The sequence below is a fragment of the Puma concolor genome, chromosome E4 (assembly GCF_028749965.1).
Source record: "Puma concolor isolate L17-30 chromosome E4, mPumCon1.1.hap2, whole genome shotgun sequence".
NCBI classification, from domain to species: Eukaryota; Metazoa; Chordata; class Mammalia; order Carnivora; family Felidae; genus Puma; species Puma concolor.
Genome location: NC_141683.1, coordinates 39,725,766 through 39,741,881, shown reverse-complemented (window position 1 = coordinate 39,741,881; position 16,116 = coordinate 39,725,766). Strand labels below are relative to the sequence as shown.

Genomic DNA, 16,116 nt, shown 5'->3' with positions numbered 1-16,116 from the left:
TTTGTATCTATATTAATGAGAAATACTGGCCTGTACTTTTCTTTTTTGCACTTTGGTTTTGTTATTAGGGCGATACTGGCCTCATAAAATGAACTGGGAACTATTTCATCTTCTATTTTCTGGAAGAGAGTATGTAGAATTGGTGTTTAATTCTTTAAAAATTTGGTAGAAGGGCACCTGGGTGGCTCAGTTGGTTAAGCATCTGACTTTGGCTCAGGTCATGATCTCACGGTTTGTGGCTTCAAGCCCCACGTCAGGCTCTGTGCTAACAGCTCAGAGCCTGGAGCCTGCTTCAGATTCTGTGTCTCCTTCTCTCTCTGCCCCTCCCCTGCTCATGCTCATGCTCATGCTCATGCGCTCTCTCTCTGTCTCTCAAAGATAAAATAAAAACATTAAAAAAAAAATTTTTTTTTAATTTGGTAGAATTCTCCAGTAAAACCATTTGGGCCTCAAGATTTCATTTTAGGAGTATTTTTGTTGTAAATTCAATTCCCTTAATAGTAAAAGGGCTATTCAAATTATCTATTTCATATTGGATAACAGCCTACACTTTTCTATAAATTGGTCCATTTCATCTAAATCATCAAATTTACATGTATAGGGGTTTTTGTACTATTCCTTTGTTATCCTTGTGATACCCATGGGACCTGTAATAATATCCTAGTTCATTCCTGACAAAGTAATTTGTGTCTTCTCTTTTTCTGTCAGTCTTGCTAAAGGTTTATCAATTTTACTTATCTTTGCAAAGAACCACCTTTGTGGTTCACTGATTTTGTCTATGATTTTTATTTGCAATTTCATTGATCACTATTTTTACCTTTATTTCCTTCCACTTGCTTAAGGTTTATGTTGTTCTTTTTCTAGTTTCTTGGGAGTGGGAGCTTAGAGTGTTTATTGATTTGGGACTTTTCTGCTTTTCTAATATAAGTATTCAGTGCTATAAAAATTTCTGTCAGCATGCTTTGGCTGTGTCCCATCCATTTTTTCCCCATCGATTTTGATATGTTCTTTTGTATTCATTCAACAATATATTCAACAAATTGATGTTTGGTGTATACAAATCTAGACCTGCTGTGTGTTATTGGTGGATTGACTTATCATTATATAATGTTCCTTTCTTACTCTGATTGTTTTCTTTGCCTCAAAGTTTACTTTATGTTTTCTGTTTTTTCTCTCTGTTTTTTGTTTGTTTTCTTTTGCCTGCCTTACTGTGTGTTACTTTAACATTTTGTAGAATTACATTTTGGTTTATCAACAGTGTTTTTTTAAAAGTGTATCTCTTTATATAGCTTTTTCAGAGTTTGCTCTAGTTATTATATATACATAACATCACTGTCTCCTGGTGTCATCATTTTACCATTTCAAATGAAGTGTAGAAAACTTACCTCTCCTTATGTCCCTTTACATCCTCTCATTTATTACATAATTGTCTTAAGTATTTCCTCTACATACATTTAGAAATAGGTAAGACAGTGTTACAATTTATGTTCAACCATAAAACATAATTTAGAACACTGACTAGGAAAGGCGCCTGGGTGGCTCAGTCGGTTAAGCACCTGACTTTGGCTCAGGTCATGATCTCACAGTTTGTGGGTTCGAGCCCCGTGTTGGGCTCTGTGCTGACAGCTCAGAGCCTGGAGCTTGCTTCAGATTCTGTGTCTCCCTCTCTCTGCCCCTCCCCCACTCATGCTGTCTCTCTCTCAGAAATAATTAAACATTAAAAAATTTTTGGAAAAAAAAAAACCACTCAACAGGAAAAAAAAAAGTATTTACTCATATTTTACCCTTTTCATTGTCCTTCCTTCCTTCCTAATGTTCTAAGATTCCTACCTTTAATATTTCCTTTGTGTTTAGAGAACTTAACTTTATTCTTTTAGGGTAGATTAGTGACAGATTCTCTTAGTGTTTACTCATCTGAGAATGGCTTGATTTCCTCTTCATTTTTGAAGCATATTTTCACAGGATATGGATTTCTGGGTTGACACAATTCTTTTCTTTCAGGACTTAAAAAACGATGTGCCATTTTTTATGGACTCAATGGTTTTTTCTGATGAGAAATCCATTATCACTCAAACTGTTTTTACTCTATAGGTAATGTTTCCCTCGCACTGTCTTCGTTTTGTTTTTTTTTTGTTTTTTTTTTTTGTCTAGTTTTTAGAAGTCTATGAGGTGCCCTGCCATGGATTTCTTTGGATTTATCCTTTTTTTTAGGATCTAGATTCCTCAATCTGTAGGGTTATGTCTGGCTATCATTTCTTCAAATACTTTTTGGCTTTACCCTCTTTCTCCTCTTCATCTGTGACCCTAATGCCACATGTTAGAACTGTTGATTTAGTCTCATAGATTCCTGTCACTACCCACTTTTTCCCTCATTTTATTTTCTATTCAGCCTGGGTAATTTCTATTGACCCATCTTCAAATTCACTATTTCCTCTGTCTTATCATTCTGCTGTTGAGCCCACTGAGGTCTGTTTTCACCTTTCTTAACTGTATTTTTCAGTTCTAAAGCTTCCATCTGGTTTTTCTTTATATCTTCTATTTCTTTGTTGAGACTTCCTACTTTTTTGTTTGTTTCATATGTGCTTGTAATTGCTCACGGAAGTATTTTTATGATGGCTGTTTTATTTTTTTCTTTCTTTTTTTTACTTTTTTTAACAGGGGAAAGCGCGAACGCAGTCCCCCACTACCACAAATTATGCAGTCGAGTTTCCCACATTTGGGGAAATCGCAGGGGTCAGCACATCCCGAGTGCAATGGATAAGCCTCGCCCTGGGAAAACCACCTTCCTGATCATGGTATCTCCCCTGCCAGGTAAGTATATGATGGCTGTTTTAAAATCTTTGTCAGATAAGTCTAGCATCTGTGTCACCTCAGTGTTGGTATCAGCTGATTATTTTTTCTCCACGATTTTCTATTGAAACCTGGATATTTCAGACATATTATAAGACTCTGCATCTCATAAAATTTTGTATTTTAGAAGTCCTTTCCTGACATGATTCTGATGGCGGAAAGAGATAATCGGTCTGTTACTACCAGGTAGCAATGGAAGTTCGGGTTCCCTTTTTGGCTTTCACGGATATCTGAGGGAGGAAAGTGGGACTCCTGGTTATTGCTAGGTAGGGGTAGGAGATCAGGCCTCTGCTGATACCACCCTGGCTGGGAAGAACAGAGGCACCTCATTACTGTTCCTCATGTAGCCTTCATTTTACACCAGGTGGGAGGTGGCTTCATTATCACTGGGTAGTGGTCAAACCCGGAATCTCTACCAGCCCTCCTCTAACATTACCACAGCGGGGAAAGGAAGGGGAGCCTCTTTACCACCAGGCAGGGCTAAAAGTCCAGGCTTCCCAAGTGATCACAATTGATATGTGTCATTTCAGCCCAGTGGGGATACAAGTTCCAGATCCCCACTTGGCCATTTCTGACACCACGCCAACAGGGGGGATGCAGCACCTCAATGCAGCCTTGCAAGAATGAAAGTCTAGGCACCTCACATGGTCTCTGCTAGTGGTGGTGGGATAGTGCCAAAGTTTTTCTGTGGGGTTAGCTGGAGTAGAGTGGTTATTGTCTAAAACTTTTCTGTCTTACTAAGCTGCCCATTTCATAGTCCTTTGCTCAGAAAGACCACACTTTTGCTAAGTTTGTTTTTTGTCTGTGCCTACTAACTTTGCTGAGTCGCCCATTTCTCTAACATCCAGTCTGGAATATGTGAGGAAAAGAAAGTACAGGGAATTCACCCACATAGTCATTGGATCCCACAGCCCTTAGCCAGTCTTCCTTCTACTCTCCAGTGTCCAGTCTTCTTGTTTGTTTTCTGTATAACATCCAGAGTTTAGTTAGACTTAGCAGAAAAAATAGGGAAAAGGATCTCAATTCCATCTTTCTACAAGCAAAAGTGCAACACTTGTAATCTGACTATCAATTTAGGCAATATTTTTGCCACACTGTTTATTTAAATAAAGGATAAGGTCCTACGAATACAGCTCAACCCAATGTTCCCTCAATGAGCAAATACCCAAATATTGATGCTTCTGTGTTCTCAATAAGGTCAGTTTACCCATATATCATCATAGAAAATATTATTTAGGAAACTTAAAAAATAAGTATTTGTTTTGTACTTGTTTTTTAAGGTTCTCTCAACATCTACTCAATTGAACAATCTCCACAAATGTTCTCAAAAATATTTTCGCTAAAATTATATTTTTCCAATGGCAAGTCCACCTAAGAATTCTGACTGGCAAGCTTAGGATAAGTTCAGGAGCTACCTTGATTACAAAATACTTAAACACTTGATGTAATAAATAGTCATTAGTTTACAAAGTATGTGGCGTCTCATAACAATGACTTCTAAAGCATCCTGTTGAACTTGTTTTTCAAGGAGTGACAATGAATTTGAGCAATCCAGCCATACCATCTTCATGGGTTGACCTTGAAAACACCACACACACACCCACATGCAGGATGAGTCTGGCTACACACAACCCAGTAGAGTTAACTAGACATGAAGGGATCACATCTTGGTATTATTACTCAGATGGTTAAGTCAGGATCTTCCTTGCAGCAACCCCCCTTTTATTTAACTCTTTTTTAAACCCACAGGAAGTTACAAAAATAGTAGGGTCCCATGTACCCTTCACTCAGCTTCTCCCAATGATGATATCTTATATAGCTATAGCACAATATCAAAACCAGGAAACTGCCCCTAGTACTTTACTGTTTACTAGACTACAGACTCCTTTATCCTTTTTTTTTTTTTTAACGTTTATTTATTTGGGGGAGAGAGACAGAGTGTGAGTGGGGTAGGGGCAAAGAGAGAGGGAGACAGAGAATCCAAAGCCAGCTCTGTGCTGACAGTGGAGAGCCCAATATGCGGCTCAAACTCACAAACCTACAAGATCATGACCTGAGCCGAGGTCAGAAGCTTAACTGACTGAGCCACCGAGGTGCCCCTCCTTTATCCTTTTAATTGTTAAGTTACACAATAGTGAACTTTCTCAGAAACGTTCCCTACACTTGGGCATTCTAGTACTAAATGACCAATCCAGACTTCTAACTCAACTGCAAATTAGCTATACATAAGCAATTCTTATACCTACATACCTCATGCACAGAAACACAAAAGTTTGCACCCACACGTGCACAAATTTATGTGAAAACACCAGCAATCCATCCTTTTCATCCAAGTATTAGTTTTCTACTAATTTCTACTTTCCCTTGCTATTACTACATGAAGACTATGTGTAAGTGAATCTGAGGGCTAAAAGAAATCTTCATCTAATGTAAAACTCCCTCCAGTGCTTGAATTCCTTCTACAACATCCCCACCAATGACTCTTCAGCCTTTGCTTGAATCTCTCTAATGACATGAAACAAATAAGTATGATGAAATCCAGTCAGCCTTTGGTCAATCCTAATTCTTAAAAGGCATCTTTAAGCATTAGCTAAACTTTGAAAACTTGTACTCATTTAGTTCTGGTTGTATCCCATGGGCATATTAACAAGTCTTATCCTTGACTACCTTCTTTCCAGGAAAATCAGACATCCTGGTTTGCCTAAGGTGATCTTAGTTTGCACCTCTTGATCTGGCATAATTAATACTTCCTTTCACCCTTAAGATTTGAACAAACATGGGGCGCCTGGGTGGCGCAGTCGGTTAAGCGTCCGACTTCAGCCAGGTCACGATCTCGCGGTCCGTGAGTTCGAGCCCCGCGTCGGGCTCTGGGCTGATGGCTCAGAGCCTGGAGCCTGTTTCCGATTCTGTGTCTCCCTCTCTCTCTGCCCCTCCCCCGTTCATGCTCTGTCTCTCTCTGTCCCAAAAATAAATAAACGTTGAAAAAAAAAATTAAAAAAAAAAAAAGATTTGAACAAACAGTATTTCATCATGCTATCCTGGATAGCCCTCCAAAGAAAGGAAGAACACATGTGTTTTTATCAGGTTAACCATACCTCATTTTTTTAGCTATTCTTTGTATGATTTTGAGGGTCTTCACTAGCCTGATTATTCTTGCTCTTCAATGTTCACAAGCTTATTTATATTGCAAGATCCCTAATGCTTAAATTCCTTGTTGTACATATATATTAATGATGGATTTTGTAAGCCCAATTAAAGAACAGAAAATCATTTATTTCCCTTTGAATACCAGACCAAGATAACACCTATGGGGCAATGGAACTAGGGAGCAGTCTCACATTATACCAGTAGGTGTCACTCTATATATGATGTATTTAAAATTATTTAAGGTTCAATTTATTCCTTCAACAAATATTTAGTAAACACCCATTAGGTGCCAAGCATGATTCTAGGCACTGAGAACATAAAGAGCAAGACAGACAAGATCTTGTTCTAGTGGAGCTTATGGTCTAGATACGGATGAACAAATTTGCTTTATTTACTTCCTATATAAAAGTCTATAAAATCCTATTCTCAAGGGAAATTTTACTTTCCTAAGTTAATAGACAACAACACTCAAAATAACTCATAAAGAACAAATACTGTAATGAAATAGAATCAGACAAACTGTAGTCTGTACAGGCTAGATTAATGTATCCTGTGTATTTTCTAGCCATTTCAATTTATTCAACACTGTTCTTCCAATCTTCCAGTTTCTAAAAGCCAAATGGAAAAGAACTTATCTTCAAAAAAATTCAAACTTTCTGGGGTGTCTGGGTGGCTCAGTTGGTTAAGCATCCAACTCTTGGTTTTGGCTCAGGTCATGAACTCACGGTTCGTGAGTTCGAGTCCTGCATAGGGCTCTGCACTCTGGGGGCAAAGCATGCTTCAGATCATCTATCTCCCTCTCTCTCTGCCCCTCTCTCGCTCTCTCTCTCTCTCAAAAATAAACATTTTTTAAAAATTCAAATTTTTAAAAATCTATTCATGTTTTTATGAAGACTTATAAATTTTAAAAGATTATTTGCAAAGCTTATTAATTCCCAAATACATATTTAGTTATCTCTACTTTGAAAAGTTAAATGTCACCTTCTCAACACCAAACATACTCTCCGGGCTAACAGAATAAAGACAGTAGCAAATTATGCATCAGCACAGAATTCTGGAATTCCTCCTCTGCTGAAGGTGCTTGTTTAGATAAACCTATGAGACTCATAGCTATTAGCAGGATTTCGAGGTGACTCACTGATGATTAGAGCATAGCAATGAAAGGTCATATTTTATCAAAACAAGCAGATCAAAGGGAGGGGACAGACATTGCACATCAAAAAAGTATATTTGCTTGCACAGAAATCCAAGAACCTACGAACTATTCAGTTCTTATTTTGCTTCTCTGTACTCTCAAACAGATCATTCTCCAAACTGGAAAAGCTAGGGAGACACGGTTAAAGAAATATTTCAAGCTAAAAAGACCTACTGCTTAGAACTCTTTAAGTCATAATTCAGTTATATGAATTTATTTGAGAAAAACAATGCTTATAATAAGACTGAGAGGTTCAGGTAATATTGAACCCAATGTTCCCTTTGGAATAGCTCAAACCATTAGCTCCATCTAAATTACCTGAGACACACTGCATATTGTTCAGTTTTAGCAAGGAATCACATGCATACTTTAGCACACAAGAAGTACTCAACGAACATTAAGTTAAAAATGACCACGGATGTGCTTCATAAAAGATGGTTAATAGAAAAAAAAGGCCTAAATTAATTTATATCTTAATATTAAATAAAATATTTTCTTTTACTCTGAAAGGTAAGGTGATGGTTGACCAAATATACTTAAAACACGGTTTATTGTGTGTGATTTTTACTTTTTATTTATTTTTTATTGTTCTATTTTTTTTTTTTTTTTTTTTTTTTTTTTTTTTAGAGAGAGAGAGAGACAGAGTGTGAGCAGGCAAGAGGCAGAGAGAGAGGGAGACACAGAATCTGAAGCACGCTCCAGGCTCTGAGCTATCAGCACAGAGCCCAATGCAGGGCCCGAACCCAATGAATCGCCAGATCATGACCTGAGCCAAAGTCAGATGTTCAACCAACTGACCCACCCAGGCGCCCAGTGTGTGGTTTTTAAATTACACTTGTAAAGTCTCTGCCAGTACTGTGAATTTTTGGCATATCTGAGATGTCACCAAATGTGGAAAAACTCAATAGCAGATATCTTTGTTATCTCTGTATTTTTATTCCAAATACAAAAGTAAAGGAGATGGGGGGGGGGGGGGCGGGTAGGGGGGTGGGAGGCATGTGCTGGAAAAAAACACTGTTTTTGGAGTCACAAATCTCTAGGTTTGAATTCCAGTACTACCCTAAGTTAGCCATCTGATTTCTGGGCAAGTTACTTACCCTGTTCTACACATCACTTTCCCAACATGATGCAAAAAGCAGGGTTGTGAGAAGGATTAAGCAAGTTGTTTTATATGAAACGCCTGTGTACGGCCGACACATTGTAAGTACTCAGTAAACGGTAGGTCTTAGGAGGGTGCCATTTTTTTCTTTTTGATCATTAGATTGACTATACCAGTTAATGCTGAAAACTACTGACTAACAAGTTTTTGTAACTAACAAAAAGTGTATCTTTACTCTGCTCTAGCAGGTTTATAAAACCAAAACCCCTTACTCAACCGAATGCCAACAAATATGCACCTTCTCCGTTAGCTCAAATATATTTTGCATGACCTTACATGAATTGCTTAGATAAAAGCTTTTTCTTTTCTGCTTTTGTTATTTTAAAGTGCAGATGCATTTGAGTCATTTTCTCCTTTTGTTTCATATCCTTAAGATCCAAAGCTTCAAAGACATAATGTCAGCATGCAGTCGATTTATGACTGAACTCTTGAAGAGACACTGAAGAATTACCTTGTCAATCACCCCAAGGACTCTGAAGGCCTTCAGCTCCTCGGCAGGGCTCCTTAGGTTCCAAGGGGGCCTTGAACTTAGTGATCCTGGAGGCTAATGGAAGATATCAAAGATTACACATCAATCAGGGAGGTACTTGAAGGAAGACTGCCTGCTGAAGCAAATGCCAGGCCAAAGGAAACTAAATTTATCATAAATCAGAGAATGGAAAGATGAAAGGAGGAAGTTTCTGTTTGTCTGTAATGTAAAATAAAAAAAATAATAAAATCAAAAAGAAAGAAAATCAAAAAGAAAAAGCAAGAAAAAAGTTGCAAGTAAATAAATCATGATAACATCGAAAACAAAATTTTAAAAAGAAAAAATAATGAGCTGATATAGTTTCTAGAGCAGTAATTCAATTCAAAACTGTACAGCTGTAAGGAAACTTTGTAACAAATGGGTAACTAAGACAACCACCAATCACAGCCTTATATTTACCCCAGATGGCTCAAGAGTAATTTAGAAGGGGGGTACTAAAAAACAATGTTACAATCGATAAACCTGGGGAGAGAGGGAACACAACAAGTCATTCTTTCTCATCATGAAACTACAGTCCTTTAATGTTACTTTATAAATATATACTTATGTATTTTAAGACGATTGGGAGATTCAAGTTTAACCAGAACTGTCAACAATGGTGAAAAATTAAGAAACTCCATCATACAATCAATAATCGTTACAACTAAGGTTGTTCAAGCGTAGAAAAGAAATGACTTACAGGAGAAAAAAATTTGTTTTAATATCTGAACATGTGTGATGTGGAAAACTAGGTCTGTTGGCTACAAAAAAGATCAGTGAAAACAGGAAGGGATTATTTCAGTACCACACATAGTAAAAGAATAAACCTTACTCCCTATCCATTGGTCTTAGTTTTTCCATGTCAATCAGTAAAGTAAGACATTTTTTGTTGTCTGAAGTCTATCAGAATATGCAGGAACATTGTTCTCCCCGTGAATGGAAGACAACTCTCCTGGTTAATCAAATGTCATGATTAATAGTTATTGAAATACCATTTTTGATACTTCAAGTCCTTGTACAGACCAATATCACTAGACAGGAAGCTCCCTGAGAACAGGAAATATACCTTATTCATCTTTATACTCTCAGTGCCTTGTGTGTTAGTCAGGAGACAGGAAAAGCAGAAAAGAGAGGAAGGAGGAAGAGAGGAGGAAAACAAGGGAAGGAGGTTACACAGATAAATCAGGTGTCATTTACAACTGGAAAAACCATCATTTGTGAAATTTTCTAAAAGCAGCAATTTTTTTTCTAAAGCAGCAATTCTAATTGCTTTCAAATATTTGTTTGTTTTTAGGTTTAGCAAGCAAATACTAACTTCGGTGTGCCTGAAGAGGTGATGTTCCCCAACTTCCTACTGTACTGCTTGTAGTCTTTCTACTCCACAACACATTCTGATAATTAAAATTAATCTCTCCCTATTCTATTATTAAGGAAGAGTAAGAACTGCTTGTGATTTCTGGTAAGAGAACTGTTAAGGAAAAGTTATAGGGGGAAATAATACTTTAGATGATAATTTATCCATTACATTCATCTTTGAAAATATAGCCAAATGCATCTAACATCCATGCCTCCTATTTATTTATACCTTATACCTTCTTACTCACTGATGTCATTGGATCTTTCAGTTTTTCCAAAGAAAGATTTTGGTTCACTGTGGTAATCAAGAGCAAAGATAGAAAACTACAAAATCTTTATAAACTGCACCTTTCAGTGAATAATTACCATGTGTCCACTATGTGCATGATAACTGAAAGAATATAAAACATCGAAAGGCATGATCTCTTAGCTATAAGAAGTTTATTACTTATTTGAAGAGATAAGCCAAATATATGAAAAAATTAAATAATAATAAAACATTTTTTTAAAAATACAAGACTATACAGATAAGTCACTAGTATATGATAAACTGTGGTCTCAGAAAGAAGTGGAACGAAAAATTATTTTAAATGCTATGTTGAAATTAGGTTAGGAAAGGATATTATATACAGGATTGGAAGGAAACTGGTCTGGTGGGGGAAAAATGTTCAGATTGTAGAACAAAGGAAAATAAAATTATGCACTTAGGGTCTGTCAGTTTTCACAGGCCTTGAATGCCAGGTCTGGACCATATTCTCCAGAGTCTAGAAAACAAGTTTTTGTATGAGAAACAACCTAATGAAAACAGTGATTTAGTAAGGTTACTTCTGCAAAGATGGGAATGGTGAAATTGTAATGGGGAAAGACCAAAGGCAAAGTGATCATTAAAGGTCTCTTTCCACTTTAACCATCTATAAAAGTTTAGGATCAGAGAAATGAACAAAGAAAGATCATGAAATAAAATCATCAATAAGAAATCCTGTATTCCTTATACGCAGCGCTTAAATTGGGTAGAATCCCTATAGATCTATTCCTTTTTTCAGATGGCAAAAGGAAACATAAATCCACAGAATTTTAAGAACAGAAAGAGACAGAGATCAAGTCCAATGTTCTCTCTCTTTTTTTTTTTCAGATGAGAAAACTGAGAACCGGCAAGGTTAAGCAATTTGTCTAAGATGACAAAACTAGATGATAGATAAGAAGGGATTACATCTTACTTATTAAATATTATAACATTGTTTGGGGAAACTCCAGCCAATGCTAAGGGAATGAGGGATGGGGGAATATAGTGTATTTCTAGGAAACATGGCTGATTTCCTTAATGAGAAAGGTCAAATTTTCACTTACGTATATTAACTACTGTAGCAGAACATGCCTAGAGAAGCAAGGAGCCCGGGGGGAGAAAGTACATGATGGATCTTATGATAGAAGAATGTACGATGACCCAACAATCTTCAAAACCAAAGACGGCAAATACATATCACTCAACCGTTCAAGCCCACGGCAGATATCTCTGTTAATCTCACACTCTGTCTCACAAGACAGTGTTCTTGGCAGCCATGACCAGGGGATTGGAGTTAACACACTAGTAAAATCTATTTACTATTTCTGTTCTACATTCTCTAAATGGCTAAGTGACGCTTACCCTTACTTTGGTTGGTTTCTTTAAAGTTGTCGTTTACCCTGCCCACAGTCTTCTTCACTTGGTATTATTCCCTTTTCCTGATGACATCTACCTCTGTTCTTACCGAGCTGTTAGTGCAGTACTTAAACTTCAACGTGTCTATGCATCACCTGAGGACCTTGTTAAAATGGAGATTCTGATTCGGTCAGTCTGAGAGAGGCTACGATTCTGCATTTCCAACAAGCTAACAGGTGATGCTGATGCTACTGGTCCACCAACCACTTCCAGAATACGGTTAGCTACCTGTCCTTTAACCTAAGAAGAATAAGCCACCATTTTGGAGTGGGGGAAGATAAGGGTAAAAGGAAAGCACTTTACAAAAAACATATCGAGAACGCACACCCTAAAACCTGATGGCTAGCTACACTAGTTTCTTAACTTGGTTTCACCCGTAAATTTTTGGCTTTGCCAAGAATTTCATTGGCAACTTATTAACCCTCAAACCCCATGTCCTAGACTCTCTTCCATCACATTTCAAGGATGTGTCTTCACTGTAGTACTATTACTGATGTGGAATGGCCCTGACCGCCATCTCTGCTTTGTCTATGTCTCACTAAGGGTGACACGATACTCATTTTAAAATATTTCCTAAGGAAGAAGTGAGAAATACCAATAATACCAGTCAACAAAATGCACAACAGAAAAAATATTTTCAGTATCACAGTAATTGTACTCAAAACTCTACAAATATTCAGGAAAGGCATACATTCTACATATTAATTTTCATTTACACCTTGTTTAACTGTATGGCAAAATATGTATTCATACTTTACAAACTACACAGTATTTTATGTCCTAAATTTAGACCATTTACTACCTTTTTCTAAATTTCCATGATCTTGAGTTATTATTCCTAGAGCTAAAAAGAGCAAAAATGATTTTACAAGTCTTTTCCAGGAAAATTCCCTCTGAATATTAATTCTTGGGGCACCTGGATGGCTCAGTCAGTTGAGCATCCGACTTCAGCTCAGGTCACGATCTCGCAGTTCGTGAGTTCAAGCACCACAAAAGGCCCACTGCTGTCAGCGCAGAGCCCGCTTCGGATCCTATGTCCCCCTCTCTCTGGCCCTCCCCAGCTTGCACTCTCTCTCAAAAAAAAAAAAATAAAAATTTTAAAAATATATTAATTCTTAAATCATTCAAAGTCCTCTCCAATTAAAAAAAAAAAAGAAAAAGATAAAGGACTCTGTCTCTGTCAGTCAAGACTTTTACTTTAAACAAAATTCATTTCCTTTTTTTCTGAAACCTGCCCCTTAAGTTTTCCTAGAGCCTATTAATAAGGAAGTAATGAAGAAAACCAAGAGTCAAAGAGGGCTCCTTTCTGCCCTTTTTCAAAAAGGATATTACCATGTATGACTGGGAAATTTAGAACTTTTATTTTTACCACAAAAGAGTCTCATAAATAAATTCAATAAAGCAAAAGCTGAAATCACCACAGAAAACTCGGGTGGAGTGAGTCATGACCTGGACTTCACCAAAGGGGAACACAAGAATCAACAAAAAATATTTTAAACCAGAAAGGATCCCTTTATTTTCCTAATCAACCAGACTAGAAAGAAGTGTTGGCACATGCATTCAAGATGGAAATTATATCTGCTTTTGCACAGAATTTAAGAGCTAATGGGCCTCAAAAATCATTTATACCAATCCTCTGAATGCGTTGGTTGAAACTGAGGCCCAGAGATGGTTAAAGAAGAAAATAATGAATTCACCACACTAATCAAGAAACTCTAGAAGACATTTAAGTTAAATAATAGATAAGAAAATAATCGAGCTTGTCCCTGACGTAAATAAGGGCCAGGTTTGAGAGCATAAAATACAGAAGTGAAATAAAAAGCATATACTAGCCATAAAAGAGAAACATCTTGTTCTAGCTAGAAAATCTGTCCTGTAGCCTCCTTGCCTAAGAATTGAAAAAAGTCCTGGCATATCAAATTTGATTCACTAGTTAGTCCTTTTTACCCTTTCTGATACAAGTTCCCATTATTCTACATGGCTCTTATCATTCTAGCATTTCCTCAATGAGGTACGTATTTTGGGTACACAGGGTTTGCAAAAGCAGAAACTGTCATCTTTTATATAACTCCAAACTATATCTAGTTTGATACTGTATACACACAGAGTCTTAACAGATGCTTAGTGAATTAATATATAATCTAATACAACCAGTTCTTTTTTATTAGATTTCCTTCGTTTTATTTTCATTAGAAGCTATGCTCGAAAGGAATTTCTGACTGATATACTTCATGGTTCCTTTCTCCAAGTCAAAAGCTACACTTATTTATTTGCCTAATAAATTATTGTTCACAGGGGCACCTGGATGGCTCAGTCAGTTAAGCACCTGACTCTTGATTTTGGCTCAGGTTATGATCTCGCAGCTTGTGAGTTAGAGTCCCACGTTGGGCTCTGTGCTGACAGCACGGAGTCTTCTTGGGATTCTCTCTCTGTCACTCCCCTGCTAGTGCTCTCTCTCTCTCTCTCTCTCTCAAAAATAAATAAACATTAAAAAAAATTATTGTTCACAGAAGTGATTATGGGAAACTGTAATATGGGCTGCATAAGTAGGGAGTTCAAAGGAGTAAGTATAGGTAGAATATTCAAGGTTAACATTAATGGAAAGAATAGAATACTAGTAATTTTCTAAAACTTTTAGAATATTTATATACAAGATGAATTAGTAAAACAAGTAAATTCATAGAGGCCCATCCTATTTAATACTTTTATATGGAAGTGAGAATATACACATCAGGATTGCACATAGGGAGGGTTGCCAACCCCACAGAAAATAAGAATTGAATTCAAAGTAATCTTTAGATAAATATACTGCATTTTAAAAAGATAAAATAATAAGGAGTTAAAAATAATAATACAGTTAAAACAATAATGATAGAAAATAGGGAAAGATTGGCAAACACAGAATAATTAACAATCTGAAAATGAAACAGCAGATATCTTATTTAAAACATATTCATTATATAAAAACAAGTAACAAAAGTATATTACTTCCAAGCTGGAATATAATTTTTTTGTTCTAAAAGTAATGATCAAACACTTCACACTGAAAATTCGCATTAATAAGTATAGTTTTGATAACTGCATTTTTTAAAAGACCATATGCAGAATGAAAAGGACTCAGAAAATCAGCAACAAAAAGTTTAATGGTCCAATGAATCAAGATGAAGTACTGGGCTATTTCTAAACTAGAAAACTGACACATGTTAGAACTCTCAAAAAGCATTAAAAAATACGAAAAAAAACATACAAAGCAGTATATTAAGGAAGATGAAAAATAGGGCTAAAACTTATTAAGCTACTCTAATAAGCTTGGTTTATAGGCTGGTCTTTTTATGAGGTAATCACTTGAATTGCAGGATTTGTATTTGTGTGTGTGTGTGTGTGTGTGCGCGCGCGCGCGCGTGTGTGCACGTATGTGCTTGTATATATGAGTGATTTTTTTTAACTCATTTAAACCTGACAATAACCCAGAAAGGAGTAACTATTATCCTCATTATTCAGATGTAGAAACTGAAGGTAAGAGCTGGAGAGTTCAGTGTCTTGCCCAATCCTCCATTGGTTCCAAGGGGCAGAGTTGGGATATGAACAAGCCCACCTGCATCTTAGGTCAATTTAGAAAATAAGCACTTTCTTCCATCTCTAGAAGATATGATTTTTAAATTGTATCCAAAAAAACCTTAGTTAATATAAAGAAAAAAACCAGAAAAGTTATATATTTGCCAAGTCCAAATGACATAAAAACAATAATAATAAACTACACCGTTTCCAATGTTTTAAGCATTCACCTGCTTTCTAGACAAGACTAAGGATAGTCCCAAATAACATAAATATCCCTGTTAGAATTATGCCTTTATAATTCTAGGTCACCTATAGCAGCTTACCTGTAAGACTTATGCTTTCATAATAAGTTTTAGCGTGAATCAATAAAACTGTACAGGAATCACACAAAAACCATTATTTAACCCTACAAATTTCAAATAAAATTCAGTACAAATTACTGTCATTTTACACATGGAGTTTTAGGGGTAGAGGAAGGAACAAAGGGCTGAGAAAGAGGAGAAAGCAAGTCCCATGTTATTCCACTTTTGGTGATCCGCTTAAATGCTTTTCCTCCCACCAATAACTTGTTAAAATATTATTGATAGAATTCCAAAGACCAAAATTCTCAAGCATTCTAATTATAAATAAAGCCAAGAGACAAG

General features: G+C 36.5%; 1 protein-coding gene and 1 non-coding gene across 11 annotated transcripts in view; both read right to left on the bottom strand.

Annotated features, from left to right (window-relative positions):
* Positions 1 to 16,116, bottom strand: part of RPS6KC1 (ribosomal protein S6 kinase C1) — a 320,826-nt gene that overhangs the window by 215,858 nt on the left and 88,852 nt on the right. For 8 of the 10 annotated variants that reach the window (XM_086694889.1, XM_086694893.1, XM_086694888.1 and 5 more), the window contains one exon: positions 8,803 to 8,895. The exons of the other annotated variants lie outside the window; for them this stretch is intronic. In XM_086694889.1, coding sequence (XP_086551015.1) covers positions 8,803 to 8,895 — 93 coding nt within the window. The remainder of the gene's footprint in view (positions 1 to 8,802; positions 8,896 to 16,116) is intronic. 10 annotated transcript variants of the gene reach the window in all.
* LOC112857955 (U1 spliceosomal RNA) lies at positions 2,656 to 2,819 on the bottom strand. The gene has a single exon (XR_003223361.1). It is a non-coding gene; the product is annotated as a U1 spliceosomal RNA (small nuclear RNA).